This window comes from Staurois parvus, unplaced genomic scaffold (assembly GCF_062004578.1).
Source record: "Staurois parvus isolate SC_StPar_1 unplaced genomic scaffold, SC_StPar_1.0 ptg000153l, whole genome shotgun sequence".
NCBI lineage: Eukaryota > Metazoa > Chordata > Amphibia > Anura > Ranidae > Staurois > Staurois parvus.
Window position 1 is genome coordinate 13389426 of NW_028317949.1, and position 25241 is coordinate 13414666.

A 25241-nucleotide genomic window follows, 5' to 3' on the forward strand; every position below is an offset into this window, starting at 1 on the left:
TTATTTTTGTTGGTCAATGCATCTGTCTGTCGAATGTCTGTTTAACTTTGCTTACTCTATAATAAAATTCTTTGTAAAAGAAATCTTCTCAAGAAACATAGTACATCCTTAAGAGGCCCAGTTAACTCTATGGAATAAGAATAACACTGTAAGTCTCATGGAGTGAGATATTGACATTTGGGGTATTCTTTGCAGTACTTCAAGCCACTGTTCATCAAAAAATGGATATAGGCCCAGAACCTATTTGACTTTACTTGATAATGACAGTGGGTTGTAAGAACTAAGTGCTACATATTTTAAATATGTGACCTTCCTTATGCCGAGAATGTTCTATAATTGCTGTTAATCCTATTTAGTGAAAGGTAAGTTTTTCTTGAGAGATCTATCTGCAGTTGTTTAAAGGATTTAGCTGTACTAGCAAGATATAATTGAGAGAGGTAATTATGTCACCCTTTTTCTGAAGTTCAAAGCCACCTAAATCAATGAACCCAGTAAGATATCTATTAACTCATTGTGGGGTATACGTGCTAAAGCCCTGATAACTGAGAATTCATTTCATGTGTAGCCACTTTTTATTATACCAATGAAGAGTGAGGTATTACATATGCTTCAAAAAACAAAACAAAAAAAACCCACTTGCTTCTAAAATGTAAACAGTAAAATCTTTATACACGAGGGGTGATGTTACTTCTTGGTTAGGATAATCTAGTAGAGATAAAGGTCTTCCCCAAAATGTTGTAAATGTGTCACAATATAATACAGGAAGGGATTAGGGACTGCTAATCCTTCCTTCCAGGAGAGGTAAAGTGCTTCTCATATGGTTTTATGGTTTGAGGAGAGCTGCCATTCCAGATAGGTTCACACAACAGCATGTTTGGCTAGTAAAACCTTTTAAATAGAAGAATTTGGGATGATATATAGAGGTTGGGTAGCTGTTATTTTTATGAAAATCATCCTTGCTATTATAGTTAGGGGCAGCCAAGTACAACTCAAAAATGTTTCTTTGAACCTGGAGAGCAATGGAAGTAAATTTGGTCACTCAGTTTTGTGGATCTGCCTAAATTATCACACAAAATTATCAGAAGAAATAAGAAATTCTAATTTGTTGCGCACAGTCAGTGACAGGGGCGGACTAACAACTCATGGGGCCCTGGGCAATAGGGGCTCATGTGGCCCCTGTGTCCTTGCCCAAACTAAAAAAAAACTATGAAAAAGGTACCAGGGTCATCTCATGGGGCCCCCTACTGACCCCGGGCCCTCGGGCACTGCCCGAGTTTCCAAATGGTCAGTCCACCCCTGGTCAGGGAATAAAAGTTGGATTGGTTCTAGTGATAGTAGAATTGATTTCCCCCAATTTATTGTGATGCCTGAAAATATACTAGAGTTTAAAATCATGACCAAAACATTCTCATCCCAGAAATAAAAGGGTCTTACCTGCATACAGAATTATCCAGTAACATGAGAATGCTGTGCATGTTCAATTTAAAAACAGCAAGAATATACACAAGGTGCTATTTTTTACATGAAAATATTAGATTGTTGGTTTTGAGGGCCCATTAGAGTGAACTTTGCCCCAAATTGGTTTATGTCTTAACATATCCCTGTTTGGCATGCAATGTAGCAAGCTGAGAAAGTCTTGAACGTTATATTTCCAGAATTAAAAAAAAAAAACTAATGGACAAGCCAAGCTTACATATTAACTTCTGTACTTGCCTCCATAAAAATATTACATCTTTTTTACTGAAGCAAAGACTGTCATTTCTGCTGGAATCAACTACCAGTATTAAACCAGTTTTACATGACAAGCGAAAGGTAACTGAAAATAAAGAAGATTAACCACTTTCCGTCTACCCTATAGCAAATGTACTGCTACAGGGTGTACGTTCTGTGCAAAATCACATACATAAACGTGATTTTGCTCTTCTGCCACAGGGGGATGGGTGATTGCTGGAGCTCTGCTTCTGCTGTAATTGGACACTAGCCAAAGAGACTGACAGAACAAAGCTCTGCCTATGTAAACAAGGCAGAGCTGTGTTCTGTCAGTGGCGATCTGCTAGAGTTTATTCAGGGAATAAACTCTAGCAGATTGCCTAGTAAAAACAGCACACAAAAACACTGGCTCGGCACACAATTGACCCTTTAATTGCCTTAATCATTAATGCCAGTGTCATTAATACAGTGACAGTGTATTTTTTTTTAGCACCTATCACTGTATTAGTGTCACTGGTTCCCACAACGTGTCAGTTACCAAAAATATGCAGCAGAATACATTTTGGCCTAAATTTATGAATACATTTGATTTTTCACATTTTTTAATTGGATATATTTTATAGCAGAAAGTTAAAAAAATTGTTTGTTTGTTTTTTAAATGTCAGTTTTTTCATTTATAGCACACACAAAATAAAAAAAAAAAACACTGGTGATTAAATACCATCAAATGTAAGATCTATTGGTGGGAAAAAAATGCCAAATTTAATTTATGTACAGCATTGCATGACTGCGTAATTGTCAGTTAAAGTAACGCAGTGCCGTATTGCAAAAAATGGCCTGGTCATGAAGGGGGGGGGTAAATCCACCGGGAGTCAAAGAAATTGGGAAAAATGACAATTTTTGCAAAGTCACCCAGCCACAATATTTAGATATTCAATTATAGCTTGTAGTGGTAAATTTAAAATCATTTCAGCTGTCAGCAATGCAAATGTTTATCAATTTAATTCAAAGAAAATTGCTATAATTATTATACAGGATTTATATAGCGCCAACAGTTTACTCAGTGCTTTACAATATATAATTTTTTAATCATTCACATACTTCACAATTGTTTTTTATTTTTATTTTATTGCTAATGTTAAGGTCCAACTTCAACCAATATGAAATGTTCTGGGTAAAGGTGATATACTGTATGTGCAGGCTTATTTAGAGTTACTGAAAATACAGTTGCAAGAAAAAGTATGTGAACCCCTTGGGATTACGTGGAGTTTTGCATGAATTGGGCATAAAATGTGCTCTGAACGTCATCTAAGTCACAACAATAGAAGAACACAGTCGGCTGAACATAATACTACACAAACATTAGATGTTGCCATGGTTAAATTGCACATAACATGTAAACATTCACAGTGCAGGGAGGAAAAAGTATGTGAGGCCCTAGCTTAAGGACTTCTCCCAGAGCTAATTGGAGCCAGGAGTGAGCCAACCTTGACTCCAATCAGTGTGATGATATTGGATGTGTTGCTGACAGCTGTCCTGCCCTTAAAAAACACGCACCTGTTTTGGGTTTACTGGTTTCAAGAAGCACTGTCTGATGTGAACCATGACTCGCAGAAAAGAGCTCTCAGAAGACCTACGATCAAGAATTGTTGACTTGCATGAAGCTGGAAAGGGTTACAAAAGTATCCCCAAAAGCCTTGATGTTCATGTGTCCACAGTAAGACAGACTGTCTACAAATGGAGAAAGTTTAGCACTGTTGCTACTCTCCCTAGGCGTGGTCGTCCTGTAAAAATGACTGCAAGAGCACAGCGCAGAATGCTGCATGAGGTAAAGAAGAATCCCAGAGTGTCAGCTAAAGACCTACAGAAATCTTTGGCACATGCTAACATTTTTGTTGACACATCTACAATAAGGAAAACATTAAACAAGAATGGAGTACATGGGAGGACACCACGGAGGAAGCCATTGCTGTCCAAAAAGAATATTGCAGCACGTTTAAAGTTTGCAAAAGAGCACCTGGATGTTCCACAGCACTACTGGCAAAATATACTGTGGACAGATGAAACCAAGATTGAGTTGTTTGGGAAGAACACACAACACTATGTGTGGAGAAAAAAAGGCACAGCACACCAACATCAAAACCTCATCCCCACTGTAAAACATGGCGGAGGGAGCATCATGGTTTGGGGCTGCTTTGCTGCCTCAGGGCCTGGATGGATTGTTGTCATTGATGGGAAAATGAATTCCAGAGTTTATCAAGACATTTTGCAGAAAAACGTACGACCATCTGTCCGCCAACTGAAGCTCCGCAGAGGATGGGTGATGCAACAGGACAATGACCCAAAGCATACAAGTAATTCAATTCAACAAAACAATGGCTGCAACAACACAGAATACGCCTTCTGGAGTGGCCCAGTCAGAGTCCTGACCTCAACCCCATTGAAATGCTATGGCATGACCTTAAGAGACCGATTCACACCAGACATCCCACGAATATTGCTACACTGAAACAGTTTTGTGAAGAGGAGTGGTCCAAAATTACTCCAGATTGTTGTGCAGGTCTGATCTGCAACTACAGGAAATGTTTGGTTGAGGTTATTGCTGCCAAAGGAGGGTCAACCAGTTATTAAGTCCAAAGGTTCACATACTTTTTCCTCCCTGCACTGTAAATGTAATGTTTGTGTAGTATTATGTTCAGCAGACTGTGTTCTTCTATTGTGACTTAGATGACGTTCAGAGCACATTTTATGCCCAATTCATGCAAAACTCCACGTAATCCCAAGGGGTTCACATACTTTTTCTTGCAACTGTAGTTGTGCATAACCAGGGGCGGACTGACCATTTGGAAACTCGGGCACTGCCCAAGGGCCCGGTATCAGTAGGGGGCCCCATGAGATGCCCCTGGTACCTTTTTCATAGGCTTTTTTGAGTTTGGGCAAGGACACAGGGGTCCCATGATCCCCTATTGCCCGGGGGGTCCCATGAGTTGTCAGTCCGCCCCTGTGCATAGCCTCTTGAAAAGTTGCTAACTCTGGTAGTACTTAGCCTTCACCACAATTTTATACAAATTACCTTTTTAGGCAATAAATCAATATGCTATTCTCCCTTTAAAAGAGCGTTCAGTATTACAGAATCATTTAAAACTAAACTGCAGCCAAAATAGAAAGTCTAATAGTAGTCAGTCACATTTACCTAGCCTTGTTTTATAATGCTGAAAATCTTCACTACTCGTGCAAGTGACTTGCTCAGTTCTTATGGGCTTTGTGAACATATGCCAGCATTTATACCCACATGAGACAGTCATAACCTTGTCTGGACACTTCTTTTGTTTGAACTGAGGAAGCCACTCAGATGGTACTGACTAATACTTGCGATATCATGATATAAATATTTTTTTCAATCTTCTGTCAGGATGATATTATTTTTAAATTTCCATTAAGATGATTAATGATAGAACATACTGAAGTCAGTCCATCCAAAAAGTAATTTCTCATTGTCTAGTAGATGCGGAAACCCCAAAATTCATATAGCTCTTGGGCATCCCTTTGTTTTTTCCTTCTTCATACATTTTTAAACCTTTGGTGAGATCTCTGTGCTAGACTTCCATATCTGCACACCTACTATGTCCTACTTCACCTGTTGGAGTTTTAATTCATTAATGCAAAAGAGTAGCAGTAACACTCTAATTTAGGCAGCAATACCTAAAATCTAAGACAAGCGTGAGTAGCATCTTACCTACATTGTATCTATAAATGACATAACACATTTTAGTGAATTTACTATTTAAAGAGTATAATGTGTTTATGTATTGTCTTCATCATTTATTATGTTTACATTTGCAGCCACCATGCAGAGCTCTGCTTCTTTTACACATTTACCTATTCTGAGCTTTCCAAGTGAATAAAATAGCATGCTTCATACAAATCTCAAAAGTTAATTTTAAATGTACAATTCAAAAAAATCTGAATTATTACTTGTTCTCCAAACTTGGCTTCTCAGATTTTCAACAGTTGTTTATAGCAGTGAAATTCACTGGTATAAGCAATCATAATTTGTAAAAAAAAATAAAAAATCCTGATCACTTGCCAAGGGTAGTACAATGTTACTATGGTAACAGGGGCGGACTGACCATTTGGAAACTCGGGCAGTGCCCGAGGGCCCGGGGTCAGTAGGGGGCCCCATGAGATGCCCCTGGTACCGTTTTCATGGGCTTTTTGAGTTTGTGCAAGGACACAGGGGCCCCATGATCTCCTATTGCCAGGGGGCCCCATGAGTTGTCAGTCCCCCCTGTATGGTAACATTGTATTGCTCTAGTCACAGTAGTAAAAAAAATTATAAAAAATGTATTATTTTATTATTTTTCTTTTTTTACATACAGTCAACAGTCAGTGTCCCTGATCACCACCACACCAGTTATATTATAATGCTGTACTTCACTGGTGACAGTATGCAAAAAGAGGTCTTTTGGGGGGGTATTTGTTCTGTCCTGGCATTTGTGGGCCTCAAGAAATGAGATTGTCCATCAGTACATCAGAATTTACCATTTTCAGATATATATCTTAGTTTGTGGACTCTATAAATTTCCTACAGACTAAATAATAAATACTGATAAGGGTTATTTTCACTAAAGAAATGTAGCAGAATACATTTTGACCTACATTTTTGTAGAAAGTTTATTTACAAAATTTTATCACAGAAGCAAAGAAAAATGCTTTTTTTAAATTGTCAGTCTTTTTTTGTTTATAATGCAAAAAATAAAATGCCCAGTAGCTATTCAATACCACCAAAAAATCTCTATTTTTGTGAAAATTATTAAAATTTCATATGGGTACAGTGTTTGCATGACCACAAAGTTGTCAATCAAAGTGTGACAGCGCTGAAAGCTGAAAATTGGCCTGGGCAGGAAGGGGGTAAATGTGCCCGGTATTGAACTAGATAAATTGTTATTTATAAACAAAAGACTACAAGAAAGATAACTAAAATAGTTTTTCACTATAGATTCACTAACAAATCTATAATGATTATAGATTCCTTTTAATGATAAGTTGACCTACAACTGATATTAAGTTAAAGTGTATGTAAGGCCCAAACTATTTTGTATAATGTAAGGAATAGTTGATATCCCTGTCAGGATTTTTTAATCTGTTTGAGTCTAAGGGCAGGATGTCCTCTCATGTCCTCTCCAAGAGACACAACAGGAAGTAAAATGAAATTAAAATCCAGTGGAATATCTCTGCCAGTTGTCACCACAGGAAAATTTTCTCTTAGGAAGCCATCCATTGTATACAACTGTCATGTGACCTGCTGTAATTGGTCACAGCAGGTCACATGGTATCGGCAATGGGGCCGGTACTCAGATCTGTCATCAGCCGTGTCCGAGGTACACGGCAGGTGACGTATAGCTGCGCTGCGTGGCTCTGCGGGCATGCAAACTGTGCATGCCTGAAAGGATGCCATATGGCGTCCACCCGGAGGGACGAGATGTTTTGCAGGCCACCATCTGGCTATAGATCGGGCGGGAACCTGTTAATATTGTAGAATTTGAAATCAAAAAGTTGGAGGGCTGCTCTCTTTTACTTTGGCAAGTCAAACTGAGCTTAGAATCTTGTTTCAAGAATCTCCAAGATATATTAGATGCTGGTAGGTATGCAATGTGGTTATGTCTGCTCAAGATTAAAATAAGGGCTGTGGGTGGCCTGGGAATTTTCACTATTATTTACATATATTATATAAAGATGCAAAGTAGGAGCCTGTACCAGAAAGCTTTGGGCTTGTGTCAGAGACAACAATTTGACATCAGTTTAAGATGCTTCTGAGATCATTCAGATTTTTTATACAAGTACATTTAACCTAAAGTTTATCCCCTCTGACCTGCTTCAAGTGGTTAAGAATTATATCAGATGCAAAACCTGTTTGAAGCAAAAAAAAAACACTGGCCCTAAGATATAAAAAAAGAGAGACATAAAGAGAGAGACTAGACAATTGATTGCTATGGTATCTGCAAATGTTTGTAGCTGCTGTAACAAAATTGCTTCTTTGACATTTTCTATTGAATTTCATTAAATGTTATCCATGCAAATGTTTTTGCAAATGTGTAAAAGCTTGGTAGTGATGAGCAGTCTGCATATTCTGAAGTCTGTTTTAAATGAACTCTGTGTCTTTCTGTCAAGTGTAGTGCCAGTAACACATGCAATAACATCAGGTACATCTGCTGTGTCCATTGATGTTACAGAATAAAAACATTGCCTTCTGTCACTTCCACTTCTCTTTCAAAAAAGAAAGGGGAAAAAAAAGAAAATCAATACCTGTGATTCCTTTCTTCTGCTATAATCTAGCTTTAAGCAGATATGTGGCTGGTAGAAAGCCAATAGAAGAGCAATGCATTTTCATCCTTCTTCAAAACATCATATATTGTTGCTTTGTTGCTTAAAAATTATATATATAATATATATATATATATAGTCAGGGCTTTTTTTCTCAGAGGAAAGGTGGTGGAACTCCCCCACCCAAACCTGGCCACGCCCCCATCAAACCCTAGGACCACCCCTTTAGAGAACAGGAATGCAAGTAAAATTTGGGAGGGGCTTCCGATGACATCATTTCCCGTACATACCATATAAGGGAAATGATGTCATCGGACCCCCGGCTGCCTCTTGCATGATCTGCATGAAACACATGCATAGATATAAAATGACTAATGTACTGACACCAGAAACACATGCATAGATATAAAATGACTAATGTACTGACACCAGAAACACATGCATAGATATAAAATGAATACCGTACTGACACCAGAAACACACGCATAGATATAAAATCAGTACCGTACTGACACCAGAAACACATGCATAGATATAAAATGACTAATGTACTGACACCAGAAACACATGCATAGATATAAAATCAGTACCGTACTGACACCAGAAACACACGCATAGATATAAAATCAGTACCGTACTGACACCAGAAACACATGCATAGATATAAAATCAGTACCGTACTGACACCAGAAACACACGCATAGATATAAAATCAGTACCGTACTGACACCAGGAACACATGCATAGATATAAAATCATGGCAGGCCGTTTGTAAACGTCCAGCATAGATATAAAATCAGTCTAGCATGCATGTGTACCCTGTCTGGTAGATGTGCCTGCTCCTACAGGCTCCCCTAGGGTTGCCACCTTTTCCTCCAAAAAATACCGTCCATCACTGAATTTATCTTTCCTGTTCCTCATGCACAGGAGGGGCGCTCTCGATCGGCGCCGCTGAGCGCTGAGCAATTGCGTTCTGAAATAGTTTAGGTGGGCTCAGGTGGGTGAGGATAGTTTAGGTGGGCTCAGATAGTTTAGGTGGGCACAGGTGGTTGGGATAGTTTAGGTGGGCACAGGCTGGGGAGAGAGTAAAAATTTAGAGCAATACATGATACTGCAGTCAGTGACAGGGAGCCGAGCGCAGCTTACCTACTCCAAGCTGTACGGCCCCTGCGTCCACGCTGTCACTGCCGTTGATGTCGCCGCGCCGCCCCCGATGTTTACACGCCGGCGGGGGGGGGCGGTGAAGCGTGCATAGTGTCCTCGCCCATCGTCCGCGCCCCCGATGTTTACACGCTGGCGGTAGAGGGGGGGGGGGTGAAGCGTGCATGTCCCCGCTCACCGGCTGTGAGCAGCGGCAGTGACAGGTGCCGGGCACGCGCAAGCATGACATAAACAAGCCGCGTCCGGCACCTGTCACTTTCGCTGCTCTGCATAGCTTGTCAGCTCTGCAGAGGCAGTCGGTGAGCGGGGACAAGAAGAAAAAGGTGGCGGAACGCAGTACCGCCGCGTTCCGGCAGAAAGAAAGCCCTGTATATAGTTATTTCCCAAATGTTGCAACTGTTACGCATGCTTGATGTTTTTAATGGTGCTGAATTGCTAAAAATGCTAGCATGCTTCAATAATTCTGTATCCAGCATGATAAACAAATCAACTGTAGTAACCTAAACTTTAAATAAAATATTGTCTGCTGGTTTTCTGTACCAGGAACTGTAGGAAAAAATAAATAAAATGAATACTGCTGTGAAAAATTCAATTTCCTTTCCTTTTTGAGATAACTTCTTGACAGATACCTTTCAAGATTTAATGGGCTTTTTCAGTGCTCTTACTGTGATAGAAACCAACAAGTAATGGCTATTGCAATAAAACATAGCTGTGCCCAAATGTTTTCAGATTATGTGCTGCTTCTTTATATAAAACCCCATCTTTTCTCTGTTGCTATGAAGCTGGATATTGTCATAAATTTCTTTTTCATGAAGATGGTACTTATAATAAATACAAAATAAGAAAAAAATGCAAAATGCCCTATTAAACATTTTGTGTTTCAATACAAGGAAAAATCAGGGTGCATGTAATTAAAGGTTTTGCTTTACCATCCAGCCTGTGTTCAGATCTAATAGCCAAAAAGGTATATTTATTTTTTTATAAATAGCCTTCACTTAAAGCTGCAATTCAGACATAGGATTGCCTGTTAGCTGCCGATCATATCTATTCATAATTCCAGGCAGTCCTGGGCAGCAGATGGCTATAAGTACTGTATATCCATAAACTTACAGGCTGTAAAGGCCACCGAAAAAGCCTGCTGCAAGCAGTTCTGTCCCAACAAAAACACTTAAATTCACAGAAGTAAAATAGCTAAGCCAGCCTTGTACTCTGTGAAAAAATGCATTCATTTATGTTAGTATGACTATTATAAATACAACACTCAAATTAAAGGTGAGCCAGCAATCTGAGCCAATAACTTTCTTTCACAGTGTGATACACAATCAAACATTGGGAACATGCTGACAAGCAGGGGTGGACTGACAACTCATGGGGCCCCCGGGCAATAGGGGATCATGGGGCCCCTGTGTCCTTGCCCAAACTCAAAAAGCCTATGAAAAAGGTACCAGGGGCATCTCATGGGGCCCCATACTGACCCCGGGCCCTCGGGCAGTGCCCGAGTTTCCAAATGGTCAGTCCGCCCCTGCTGAAAAGTGAAGAGAGTGAAGACCTCACTAGTGTACTGATACTCCAATCAGTAAGCACTGGGTGGGTCAGTGACCAAGCTGCAATGCTTGCCTGTGGTGGTGAAAAGTGAACTTGCTGACCTAGCTACACTGTCGGACTGGCTTGTCTTGATCCCCAGTGTGAGTGAACTGTTTCATAAGTCTTCTAGCAGGTAAGACACATATACTTATTTCACTGTATTTCCACTGTGTATGTAGCTGTTAGCCTGCAGCTTTAACTGATTTGATTTTTGAAGTAAAGGCCTGAAGGTTGAATTTTATTCTTGTTGCTAAATAAAGCTGGAACAAAGCATGATTGAGCAGACAAAGCCTTAAATCACACTCTGAGTTGTGGACTCTCTCATTAAAAAAACTCTTTATTTGAAGGTAGCTTTTCTCTCTCTCTGTATATATACAGGTGAAACTCGAAAAATTAGAATATCGTGCAAAAGTTCATTTATTTCAGTAATGCAACTTAAAAGGTGAAACTAACATATGAGACAGACTCATTACATGCAAAGCAAGATAGTTCAAGCCGTGATTTGTCATAATTGTGATGATTATGGCTTACAGCTCATGAATACCCCAAATCCACAATCTCAGAAAATTAGAATATTACATGCAATCAATAAAACAAGGATTGTACATAGAACAATATCGGACCTCTGAAAAGTATAAGCATGCATATGTACTCAGTACTTGGTTTGGGCCCCTTTTGCAGCAATTACTGCCTCAATGTGGTGTGGCATGAAAGCTATCAGTCTGTGGCACTGCTGAGGTGTTATGGAAAACCAGGATGCTTCAATAGCGGCCTTCAGCTCTTCTGCATTGTTCGGTCTCATGTCTCTCATTTTTGTCTTGGCAATGCCCCATAGATTCTCTATGGGGTTCAGGTCAGGCGAGTTTGCTGGTCAATCAAGCACAGTAATCCCAAGGTCATTGAGCCAGGTTTTGGTGCTTTTGGCAGTGTGGGCAGGTGCCAAGTCCTGCTGGAAAATGAAGTCAGCATCCCCATAAAGCAGAAGGAAGCATCAAGTGCTCCAAAATCTCCTGGTAGACGGCTGCGTTGACCCTGGACTTAATGAAGCACAGTGGAGCAACACCAGCAGATGACATGGCTCCCCAAATCAACACAGACTGTGGAAACTTCACACTGGACTTCAAGCATCTTGCAGTGCGTGCCTCTCCATTCTTCCTCCATACTCTGGGTCCTTGGTTTCCAAATGAGATGCAAAAGTTGCTCTCATCAGAAAAGAGGACTTTGGACCACTGAGCAACAGACCAGGTCTGTTTTTCTTTAGCTCAGGTAAGACGCTTCTGACGTTGTTTGTTGTTCAGGAGCGGCTTGACAAGAGGAATACAACATTTGAAGCCCATGTCCAGGATCCGTCTGTGTGTGGTGGTTCTTGATGCACTGACTCCAGCCTCGGTCCACTCCTTGTGAAAGTCCCCAACACTTTTGAATGGCCTTTTCCTGACAATCCTCTCCAGGCTGCTGTCATCCCTGCTGCTTGTGCACCTTTTTCTTCCACACTTTTCCCTTCCACATAAATTTCTATTAATGTGCTTTGATACAGCACTTTGGGAACATCCACCTTCTTTTGTAATTACCTTTTGAGGCTTTCCCTCCTTATGGAGGGTGTCAATTATGGTTTTCTGTACAACTGTCAGGTCAACAGTCTTTCCCATGATTGTGATTCCTACTGAACCAGACTGAGAGACCATTTAAAGGCTCGGGAACCCTTTGCAGGTGTTATGGCTTAATTAGCTGATTAGAGTGGGACACTTTGAGCCGAGAATATTGCACCTTTTCACACTATTATAATTTTCTGAGATTGTGGGTTTGGGGTTTTCATGAGCTGTAAGCCATAATCGTCACAATTATGACAAATCACGGCTTGAACTATCTTGCTTTGCATGTAATGAGTCTATCTCATATATTAGTTTCACCTTTTAAGTTGCGTTACTGAAATAAATAAACTTTTGCACAATATTCACATTTTTCTAGTTTCACCTGTCTGTGTGTGTGTGTGTGTGTGTGTGTGTATATATATATATATATATATATATATATATATATATATATAAATATATATAGTACTTTTTATGTATTTGGACATTTTTTAAATTACTGCTTTGGAAATATGACATACAAATGCATTCTGCAAAGCATTTGAGTAACTTAATTTGTTTTGAAAGTCTTCTAGGATGGAAATAATAACAGCAAGTGAAAGGGAGAAGAAAAATACATATCATTATAGGAAATAAAAATATAAATGACTTACATTTCCATTTCATTATGTGTACTGATGTACACAGGCAGTAAAACAGGGTATATTACAACCCACTTCAAAGCTCCAAAAGCTATATAAAGCATACCTTACATGAAAAAGGTGTGTTTTGTATCCTCTTCCCTCTTTTTTCACCCTCCCCTTCCTTCCCCTCCCCCCTTTTATTTAATTTTTTTCCTTTATTTCTTTTTATTTCCTATTTTTTTTTCTGCGTAGGTCTATGTATAATAACATGACTTTATATTTGTCAATATATATTGTAAATCTGCACTGGAAAATAAATAAATAAGATATTATGCAAAGAAAAAGATGTGTTTTACTTCTAGTCCCCAACCACACACAGAATACTTACCTTTGTTCTGGCTTCCAAAGCCTCTGGGAGGGTGATGTTATGCCTGCATGCATTGCCCTGGAGGGCATTCTCATGGTATTTCAAGCATTCAGCTTTCACAGGTGACATCAGCCATGCCATGCAAAAACATTAGAAACTGGGGCTGAGGTTTTCTTATATTTTTTTGTCAATGCTTTCTTCAGGACTTTCTGTTTGGGTGTGGTGGACCTTCCCTTTTTTATTGGAGCATCCACTTTAATCTGGTGCTTCATCCTTTTTTAGATTGTCAAGGAACAGTGTCTTACTTTATAATAGGGGAAACATTATTTCTGTTGTAGTTGGAAGTAGTGAGGCTCCATATTAGAGCACTTCTACTGTATGCAGCATTGTACTGTATTGTACACTGATGTGCCTGTCTAAACCTAGCATCACTTTTGGTAGGTCAACAATGGCATTGTGCATCAGAGTTTGGAGTAGTGGCTATAAAAGCTAACATGTTGATAGATTGTTCAGGGACCGTTATCAACTTTGACATTTTCAAGCATGTCTTGAGATTGCAACAACCTGGGATATTCCATTAACCAATATCAACTAGAATCATAAAGACTGAGTTCAGACTCACCCTCCCTTACCAATCTCAAATTACTTTTTGTCAGTGAGGCACCTCATCACCTTTACGTATCTGGCCAATCATGCATTCATATAGTATAATCTATGGTGTTTATGTAATAAAATTTCTGTGTTTTTGGATTCCAAGTTAACTCTGAGAGAAAGATTACCCCAAGTGCAGGCTTTTCTTTTGCTGTCTATTTCACTGAAGTGGCTTGGAATATATTACATTTAGCTGGAGAGATTCAGTATTGTTGAACAGATTTATTAAATATGCTGTGTTTATATACTGACATGTTTTTAAAAATGTTCAAGCCCTATCATATTACTTCTTTCAGCTAGCCTAGATTTCAAAAAGGTCACAAAATTACACTTTGATTGATCGTAACACACACATTCTTCTATCTCATGAGTAATCTGACCTGGATTCTGGTTGATTTAGTCATTTTACAAATTCAATACTTCTTAATGAATAAGAAACACTAGTTTTCTACTAAAATGTCAGCAAAAAAATAATATTGCATTGCTTTGCATAAAAAATACGATAAGGCCTTATAGGACAGCAAGAGCTTGATGATAGAATTAATTTTTTTACCATATTAGAGATTCTTTTATTATTTACAGTTCCTCTTGTAAAAGCTAGTGGTTGTGTCACGTGCCACCTTTTAACCTGCAGGTTACTTAGCAGTCAAGCCATCTTTGCCTGTACACTTACTATACATGTTCCCTTTTTAGTGTATTTATTATACTTAGCTTTAAATTTTAGTCATGATTTGTGGTTTTCTTTAGTTAATCAGATGAAATATGTAATGCTTGCAGTGTCAGCAATGAAATGTTGTTTTACAATCAGTCCTTGCTGTAGCTTTTGAAAATTATAATATATTTTACTTTATATTTTAATAATATTAGGAATCAGTATACACAGTACATAAATCACTGTTTTATAACCAGATGTGGACACTGATCATATGTATTCCTGACCTGCTTCTGCCTGCCCCCTCCCCCCCTCTCTAAACACATGCACAGACCTGCTGGCTAGCAATACACGATTGTGAAAATTATAGCCAGGAGTTTCTGTATAAGTACAGCAACTATAAATGCTGCTGCCGTCAAAATTCTTTTTTCTTCTTATAAATAGGAGATAAAGAAATACAAGGTAACAGGTGAAAGGGATGCTAAAGCAACCCGAAAAGCGAAAAAACATTTTTTTAATAAAATGTGTTCCTGTTTAACCCCTTAAGAACACTTACTTTTCTCTAACAAGCCCTATTTAAATAAATTTTCCCCTTCTCCCTTTAACTATTATTTTCCAGATGATTTATTTTATCTGTTTGTCTAACCACTACATTTATTTCTTTAATTTTATTTATTTTGTCCATTTGTTTTTTTTTTTCTTCATTTGTAAATACATTTGCAGTGCTTTGTACCAAGATCCTAATTATAGTGTCATTTTAAATGTGACAAATGAATAGGAGAAAATATATACTTTTAAATTACACTAATGCATTACACAATGCATAAAATAACACTGATCAAAACAGAAACACTGGCATACAAATAAAGACTATATCACAGAAAAAAGCATTGTTTGTCCTTAAAAAATAAACAATGTACTGTATGTATCACTAGTTATTTTAAGTAATACCAAAGTTATTAGTAGGCCATCAATAGGCCATAGGCTCATAGGCCAGTGGCAGAAATGTACCATTTATTTATTTCAGGTACTTATATAGTGCTGTCAATTTACACAGCACTTTATATATATAGTGTACATTCACATCAGTCCCTAATCCTCAAGGGGTGTACAATCTAAGGTTACCAATTGCTCTGGTCCATAAAGGGTGTACAAATGTGAGAGCTGAAATGAATAAATATGGCCTAGAGTCAAGGGTATTGTGAGCTGTAAAGAGACAAGAATATGCCTTATATCCATAAGAGTTAATCTTTTATTATTATTTAATTTCTTACTTAACAAAATTGAATTTAATAAAATGTATACAACACTAGAGCTAGTCCAACTTTTAGGACTGACATTAGATTTTGGACCTAGATCATTTGAGCTTTTTATGTTTACATTTAGAGAGAAAATTCAGATTCCTCCCTAATGGACACCAGAAAAATAATAAACTTAAGCAATTTTCTACACAAAATATGTATCAAACTTGTGCCAAGGAAATGAGTAAAAAATTAAGTGAAAAATTAAATGCTGCTGTTCAAGGATTGACTAAACATAAAAAAAAATAAATAAAAATACAGCGCAAATAATCAAAACTGTGACAAATTATATGTGAAAGTCCAAAAAACGTCCCAAATTTAAGTCCAATGTCCCCCCCAAAAAGGGGAAAAAATTATTATTTACTCAAGCTTTATACATTTTCCAGCTTGCTCACATCTTCTGTGAAAAGCATTATATAGATCCACACTCACCAAATGCTGGGAATTCCCAAACTGGTATTGCTTTAAGATGCAAAAAAGACAAGCCTGCAGGTGGGGTGTGGAGTCCTCAGAGATGATATAACTCTTTATGAGATCTCACGCTGACTCCCCTTCCCAGATATTTTCTCATATTGCAAAAAACATAAAAGAAAGAGGTGCCAATGATACATTGCTATATACTGATAAAAAATATATTTTATAAAAAATGCAAAAAAAACACCTTCCTTACACTCACATAAAGTAATTAAGCCTCAATTTCTATAAGGTAATTTGATCTTCCAAATCACAGATGGTGATCCATCCTTATCTTCCTCCAAGCTCTCACTCCTGGATGGATGGATGAATTGATGGATAGGGGTACTTTATGACCAGCTTGTTGCTCTCAAGCCTTCGCTCATGATTCCTCCTTAATTTACCCCGAATGCATTCTCATGGATGGATGGATGAGAAAAATACAAAAGAAAAAATACCAAAATAGTGTAATACTGTTAAACTATTTAATACTCAAGTGATGCTCCAAATGCACTCACATTTTCAAACTGAATAAAAAGCCTTTTTGTATATAAATCTGGACTCCTCAAACATATTCCAATAGCTCCTCTGTCAATTCCAGCTAGGCAGACACAATTGCTCAGCTTTGGCAATGAAGAACTTGCAAAATTGTAAAATCAGACCTCTTTGCCCACACTAAAGATGGCCACGGACCGCCACAGTGGAAGTGATGTCACACATACAGGGTCAGAATTGGAAGTTGCGTCAATGCGTTTCGCCCTCCCACAAGGCGTCACGCAACTTCTGGTTCCGACCCTGTATGTGTGACCACTTCCGGTGTAGCAGTCCGCAGCCATCTTTAGTGTGGGCAAAGAGGCCTGATTTTACAATTTTGCAAGTTCTTCATTGCCAAAGCTGAGCAATTGTGTCTGCCTAGCTGGAATTGACAGAGGAGCTATTGGAACATGTTTGAGGAGTCCTGATTTATATACAAAAAGGCTTTTTATTCAGTTTGAAAATGTGAGTGCATTTGGAACATCACTTGAGTATTAAATAGTTTAACAGTATTACACTATTTTGGTATTTTTTCTTTTGCATTTTTCTCATCCATCCATCCATGAGAATGCATTCGGGGTAAATTAAGGAGGAATCATGAGCGAAGGCTTGAGAGCAACAAGCTGGTCATAAAGTACCCCTATCCATCAATCCATCCATCCATCCATCCATCCAGGAGTGAGAGCTTGGAGGAAAATAAGGGTGGATCACCATCTGTGATTTGGGAGATCAAGTTACCCTATGGAAATTGGGGCTTAATTACTTTATGTGAGTGTAAGGAATGTGTTTTTTTTGCATTTTTTATAAAATATATTCTTTTATCGGTATACAGCAATATATCATTGGCATCTTTTTCTTTTGTGTTTTTCGCTATATGAGGAAATATCTGGGAAGGAGAGTCAGTGTGAGATCTCATAAAGAGTTATATCATCTCTGAGGGCACCACATCCCACCTTCAGGCTTGTCTTTTTTGCATCTTAAAGCAATACCAGTTTGGGAATTCCCAGCATTTGGTGAGTGTGGATCTATATAATGCTTTTAACAGAAGATGTGAGCAAGCTGGAAAATGTATAAAGTTTGAGTAAATAATAATTTTTTCAAATTTTTTGGGACATTGGATTTTAATTTGGGACTTTTTTTGGACTTTCACATATAATTAAGCAATTTTCTGCCTTCATGTGTCCCACATGAGGACTGCTCTTCCTTGGCATGGATTAACAAGGGTTAATGCTTGGGGAAGAAAAGCTCCCTATGTCTTTATGCCTGAATCTTAGTAGAGTTTCATTGTACTAAATGGATCATGGGATTACAGGAGATTCCCACATTTCAGTTCTCATGCTGTTCTTAATTGCTTCAGTCATGCAATGGGAAACATAATAATAAGGTTTTGCAGACTTTAATCCTTGATTGAGTTTAATGGAAAAAGAGATCAAAAATAAGACCTGTAAATACAGGGGGCCCTTTAAATGATTCTAACACATCGAAGACAGGCAAGTTGCACATAAGCACACAACTTTCAGAGGCACAGAGACTTTTTTTAGAGGTCTTGTATGGTATGACATGAGTGTATTTAATTATTAGTCTACATTGCCATAATATAGTGTATATGCAAAGCAAATGTTGTATATAGGGAAAAAAAAAATATACGGTATAGTGTATTAGTATCCTAATTCTCATAAAATATAATTTTTTTTATTTTTTTCTGTTTATATATTTTTTACAATTTCAGTTACCTGTCCCGGTCTTGCATTTTCACAAACGAACGTATCATAAAACATTGCAAATTGTGGTGCATTGTCATTGACATCCAGAATCAATATGTAAACAGTGGCCCGTGTTGTTTGCTTAGGATTATCTGAATAAAAAAGGACAAAAAGGAAAAAGTGTTTATAAACGCTGGCTATAATAATGACAATAATGTGAAAAATGTCACTGTAAGTAACAAAGACAAAATAACAAAGTAAAAACATCAATATAAGTTAAACAGATTTAGCATTATTGTACAACACGAAAATTTGTATAAACTTAATCAAAGTTAAAAAATAAAACAAGTTATTTTTCACCTGTTATCTTTGTTTTAAAGGATAAATTCTCCTTTTTGGCAGAATTTCACTTTTCATAATAAGTGTTTTTCAATGCCATGTCTAGCCCAGCCATCCCAATGTGCTTTTCTCTCACTTACCTCATCCACAGGACTTTTACTTTTTTGTCAGTTTCTGTAAGATTTTGAACAGATTTTCAGATTGCATCATTTCCTGTCAATGGTCTCTCATCATTCACTTCCTGTAGGCCACTTCCCAGAAGCCCTCACTGTTGCATCACAGAAGAGGGTGTGTTCACCACTCTGGACCACACCTCCTTCATTACAATACTACCAACCTCCCATCAGCTATGTAGTACAAGGGCCTGTGTGATTTGGTACAGATTGAATAGATTGTTCAGGTGTGACTTCCTAGTCCATAGTTCTGGTAAATCTAAAGAAAATTGTACAAAGATTGTACAATCAGATTGCATAGTGTAAGGTCAACTTTTTACAAGTACATAGGAGAGAGTGGATGGACACACTCAGTTGTCAGGAACCATTCACATCTCCACATACCACATAGTGAAGACTCACATTTGTTTGTTTTAGTCATTTTGGAGTGTTTTCACTCGTCATACATAGGGCATCCCATTCACTTGAACAGGCTACCAATCACCCCAGAAAAGCTCCAAAACTTTTTTTGGAGTGGAGCATATTGCATTACCACAGTTTTCGGTATGTTTGCCACACTCAACATGTAATGACAACACAAACATAATGCACATTTGCAGCATGTTTCTGAAACACATGGCAAAGTGGGCATTTTCTGTGCAGATTGCCATGCATTTGGAAACACACAGATGTGAATGGAGCCTCATTGTTCTGAGTAAATACACCAGTTTCACTTTCAGGCCCCATTCACAAAAAGAATAGTGGGAACGCATGTTTTTGGCTTGTTTTTCCAGCGACACACATAGGGCAGTCCTTTGATTTCAATGGGCTGCACTACAGGCAAAGAAGCTCATGGGACATTTTGGCGTGATGCATGTTTTTTCATATGGCAAAACATGTGCTTGTTTCTGTGTTTGATGTGCTGTTAACAATTAATTACAATTCAAAGTGCAACTATGTCATTTTAGGTATATAAAGGTGGCCATACCCTATACCATCTGATTGTGAAATCTCTGTACAATATCCTTTAGATTTACCAAGACTATATAAGAGGAGGACACAGCATCACTAGGCCTGAGCCCTCTTTAGAGATGCTGGGGTAGCCAAGCAAATGCACATGGGTAGAGATCTCCTTGAGATGCTGTAAAAAAAAATGATGGGTGTAGGGTGTGTACTTATAAGGTCAGCGCAGGATGTGTGTGCCAATGAAATCCGCTAGTAATCTGCTTCTGGGGTTCTACTGGCTTCTCTGTCCTCTTTCTACATTCCTGGAATTAAAAAAGCTTTCTAAGAGATTTCCGAAAGTCTAAGGTAAGGCCTGGCTCTCTAGATCAAAGAGAGCTTGAATATTTTTGAAACTGAGGAACATTAATGCTATATTGGTGCATAGGGGAGCTGGATTTTATAGAAGGAAAAAAAAGGTGAACTAAGCCTTTAGACGCACTGTATGCCTTATGAGCTAGCGACTCACTATTGCAGATCATTTTAGTTTAGAAAGCTGAAATCTGGACCCATTAAGTCACATTGATTTGGACTGTTTTTAAGTAAGGACTGGTAAGAAGTATAACAAGTGTAGTTTAATTCTATGACTCCCCTAAGCTACAGGGGCGGACTGACCATTTGGAAACTCGGGCACTGCCCGAGGGCCAGGGTCAGTAGGGGGCCCCTTGAGATGCCCCTGGTACCTTTTTCATAGGCTTTTTTGAGTTTGGGCAAGGACACAGGGGCCCCATGATCCCCTATTGCCCGGGGGCCCCATGAGTTGTCAGTCTGCCCCTGCTAAGCTATTTAGAGTTGAACTCCAGAAAAACAGATTAATGCAGTTTAAATAATTACAATGATGCTTTCTTACAGTCTGCCAAAGGATTTGTACAACTGTTCATCCAGTTTTGAGATTTACACAGCTCTGCCACACACAGATCAGCCCTGTCTGACAGGACAGGAGTGAAAGCCCAATTTAAGCCTCTATATTTATTCCTGTAATGCAGCTAGGCTGTGTATTTATTAACAATATACAGATCATTTTGTTCTTACTTTAAGCTGCAGCAGGGGTTAAAATACCCTTGCCTGGCAGTATGTTGCAGAGACTAGCCACTGCTCTCACACAGAACACAGAGGCACAGGTCTTCAATACTTTGAAAACCCCTGCCTAGTGCTACACTCAGCAGTAATTATGCCCCCCAAACACTGTTCATTGGAGCTGGGCAAGGGGCATGCTGGACCATTGTAGTACCAGACTGCTGCACCCTGTGCAGGGGCGGACTGGCCATTTGGAAACTCGGGCACTCCCCGAGGGCCCGGGGTCAGTAGGGGGCCCCATGAGATGCCCCTGGTACCTTTTTCATAGGCTTTTTTGAGTTTGGACAAGTACACAGGGACCCCATGATCCCCTATTGCCCGGGGGCCCCATGAGTTGTTAGTCTGCCCCTGACCCTGTGTTTAGTAGTGATCTGGGGCTCTAACATACTGCTAGCAAGGGGTGAACTGACAACTCATGGGGCCCCCGGGCAATAGGGGATCAAGGGGCCCGTGTCCTCACCCATACTCAAACCACACCCAAAAAATCCTATGAACGGTTCCAAGGGGCATCTCATGGGGCCCCATACTGACCCCGGGCCCTCGGGAAGTGCTCGGATTCCCAAATGGTCAGTGCGCCCATGCTGCTAGCACAGCATACTTTAACACATTATCCAACAACAAAGTGGGGAAAAACAAACATACAAGCATATTTATTACTGTAAATGCAGCCCTATCATATTACAGTCATAAATACAGATGCTTCATTTGTGCTTTAGGTAACCATTTCAGGTCCCCAATATGTGCCTGCATAGTGAAAGGCAAAAAAAATTAATGAGTTAATTTCTCTGTCACTCTGGTCTCTTCTCCTATCTGCATGTCCCTTGTTAGCACATGAGCACTCCAGTACAACTGACTGGCTCATTTTGCTTCTTCTTCCCCGCCTGAGCTCTATGGTATGGAAGATTGCCAGATGCTGATGCCATGTCAATTTCAGTTACTTCCACTGTTTGCATTTAGAAATACATACATATAATGATGAATTAATGAACATGAGCGTTTATTGGTGTTTTTAAGGTAAGGATCTAAGAAATACACCACACACTCAACACAACAGAAAACTTGCCAGGTTTATATATCAATCTCATCTTGCAGGATTTTTTCTCCATTTGAGAGTTAATTAATACTATCTTAAAGCACAGCAGTTTGCCTCATTTACTAATAAAACAATAAAATATCCAATATTTTAGTCTCCTTGGTAGCTCTCTCTGACTGCTGCTGATGTTCATTTAGAAATAATAGATGGCAGATCATGATTTTGTAACAAATGAACGTTGAAATTCTAGCTACTTTATATGCCTCATAAATTCCATTAAATAAGCTTAAAAAGCTACGGGAGTTTGCCAGGTATATAAATGCATTGTTAATGAAGTTAATGTTTATTTACCGAATTTCTAGTTGCACGTAAATGGTAAATCAGTGTGCATGAAATTAGGGAAAGCTATGTACAATAAATTGAAAGGACAGAAAGTGGTGGCCAAGCTGATATTAAAACTGGGCAAAATTCCATCAGTTGAAGATTTGATATATTACTTTTTCATTAGGAAAAAATGCAGGCAGGGGCAGAAATGGAGTGTGATTTCATGGAAGTGTTAGGCTCTGGTCCCTAGGGCCCATCAGAGGACATAAATATGTAAGCCCAACTCTCAATGAAAATGAAAAAGTTATCATTTTAATGCAATATATCTATACAAAATGTATAAACAAAAATGCAGCCAATAAAAAATGAGGGGTCTCAAAATAGGAAACTAAATGAATGGCAACCAATTCTGTGATTCTTAAATGCTGCCAGAGTAATATGACAATGCATAGCTGATCTTAGTTATATACACTGCTCAAAAAAATTAAAGGAACACTTTGAAACCACATCAGATCTCAATGGGGAAAAATATCATGCTGAATATCTATACTGATATGGACGGGGTAATGTGTTAGGAACATAAGGATGCCCCATCGTTTGATGGAAATGAAAATTATCAACCTACAGAGGACTGACTTCAAAGACACCCTGAAAATCAAAGTGAAAAAATAATGCAGCAGGCTAGTCCATTTTGCTGAAATTTCATTACAGCAACTAAAAATGATACTCAGTTTGTATGGCCCCCATGTGTTTGTATGCATGCCTGACAACGTCGGGCATACTCCTAATGAGACGACGGATGGTGTCCTGTAGTATTTCCTTCCAGATCTGGACCAGGGCATCGCTGAGCTCCTGGTCAGTCTGAGGTGCAACCTAGCAAAGTTGGATGAATGGAAATATGGTATCCCAGAGGAGTTCTATTGGATTTGGATCAGACAAGCATTCAATGGTATCAATTCCTTCATACTCCAGGAACTGCCTGCGTACTCTTGCCACATGAGGTCGGGCATTGACGTGCACCAGGAGGAACCCAGGACCCACTGCACCAGTGTAGGGTTTGACGAGTCAGGGTGCCATTGTCTAGCCTGTAGAGGTCTGTGTGTCCCTCCATGGATATGCCTCCCCAGACCATCACTGACCCGCCACCAAAGCGGTCATGCTGAACGATGTTACAGGCAGCATAATGTTTTCCGTGGCTTCTCCAGACCCTTTCACATCTGTCACATGTGCATAGGGTGAACCTGCTCTCATCTGTGAAAAGCACAGGGCGACAGTGGTGGACCTGCCAATTCTGGTGTTCAATGGCAAATGCCATTTAAGCTCTATGGTGCCAGGAAGTGAGCACAGGGCCCACTAGAGGACCTCGGGCCCTCAGGCCAACCTCATGAAGTCTGCTTCTGATTGTTTGGTAAAAAACATTCACACCAGTGGCCTGGTGGAGGTCAATTTGTTGGGCTCTTGCAGTTGTCATCCTCTTCCACCTTGCACAAAGGAGCAGATACTGGTCCTGTTGATGGGTTAAGGACCTTCTGCGGCCCTCTCCAGCTCTCCTAGAGTAACTGCCTGTCTCCATTAATCTCCTCCATGCTCTCGAGACTGTGATGAGAGACACAGCAAACCTTCTGGCAATGACATGTATTGATGTGCCTTCCTGGAGGAGTTGGACTGCCTGTGCAATCTGTGTAGGGTCCAGGTATAGCCTCATGCTACCAGTAGTGACACTGAGCCTAGCCAAATGCAAAACTAGTGAAAAACAGTCAGAAAAGATGAGTAAGGAAAAAAATGTCAGTGGCCTCCACCTGTAAAACCATTCCTGTTTTGGGGGTCAGCTCATTGTTGCCCATTGCACCTGTTGGTAATTTCATTAACACCAAAGGAGCTGAAACTGATTAACAACTCCCTCTGCTACTTAACTGACCATATAAATATCCTAGGAGTTTAATTGACTTGTTGCTATACTCTGATTAAAAAGTGTTCACTTAATTTTTTTGAGCAGTATATATTGAACTATGTCATCTAGAGTCCTAGCTATAAAGGTGTTGTATTGCTTGTGCTGTATACTGTCAAATCTGCCCAAATGCAGTTGTGTTTCCTGAATCACAACCACCCATAATAGATTTGTCATCAGCGCTCATTCACCTGTATGATTATTGAAGATTTTAGCACTCACTGATATTTTCGAACTGCTGAAGGGAAGTCAGAGCTTCCAGAACATGATTTAAATTATGAACAAAGTCAATTTTCCAGAAAGCAATGGTTGTTAAGGAGCAGATGGCAGCTGTGTCCTTAACAACTGATGAGTCATTATCTGTTAGCGGGGTTCCCCACTTGCAGCTGAATTTAAACAAAACATTTGCTAGCAATGAAAAATTATGGAAAATAACAGTGTTAGGGTCCCCCCAATCCTTACCAGTCCCTTCAGGTCTGGTATAGATTTTAATGGGAACCGCACACCAAATATTCTAAATAATGCCATGGGGTTTCCTTAAAATCCATAACAGACCCTTATCCATGCATACAGCCCAGCAGGACAGGAAAGTAGGGAGATGAGTGAGTGCCTTCCTCCTGAACCACACCAGGTCACATGCCCTCAACATGGGGGGGTGCTTTGTGGCAGGGGCTCGCCCCAAAGTACCTTGTCCTCATGTTGATGAGGACA

The 25241-nt window shown here is 39.2% G+C and overlaps 1 protein-coding gene across 1 annotated transcript in view; it reads right to left on the reverse strand.

The window, feature by feature from the left end:
- LOC149463730 (cadherin-10-like) overlaps window positions 1–25241 on the reverse strand; it is a 590257-nt gene that overhangs the window by 12034 nt on the left and 552982 nt on the right. Inside the window, exon 9 of the mRNA XM_089674841.1 lies at window positions 18686–18807. Within this exon, the coding sequence (XP_089530967.1) occupies window positions 18686–18807 (122 nt within the window). The remainder of the gene's footprint in view (window positions 1–18685; window positions 18808–25241) is intronic.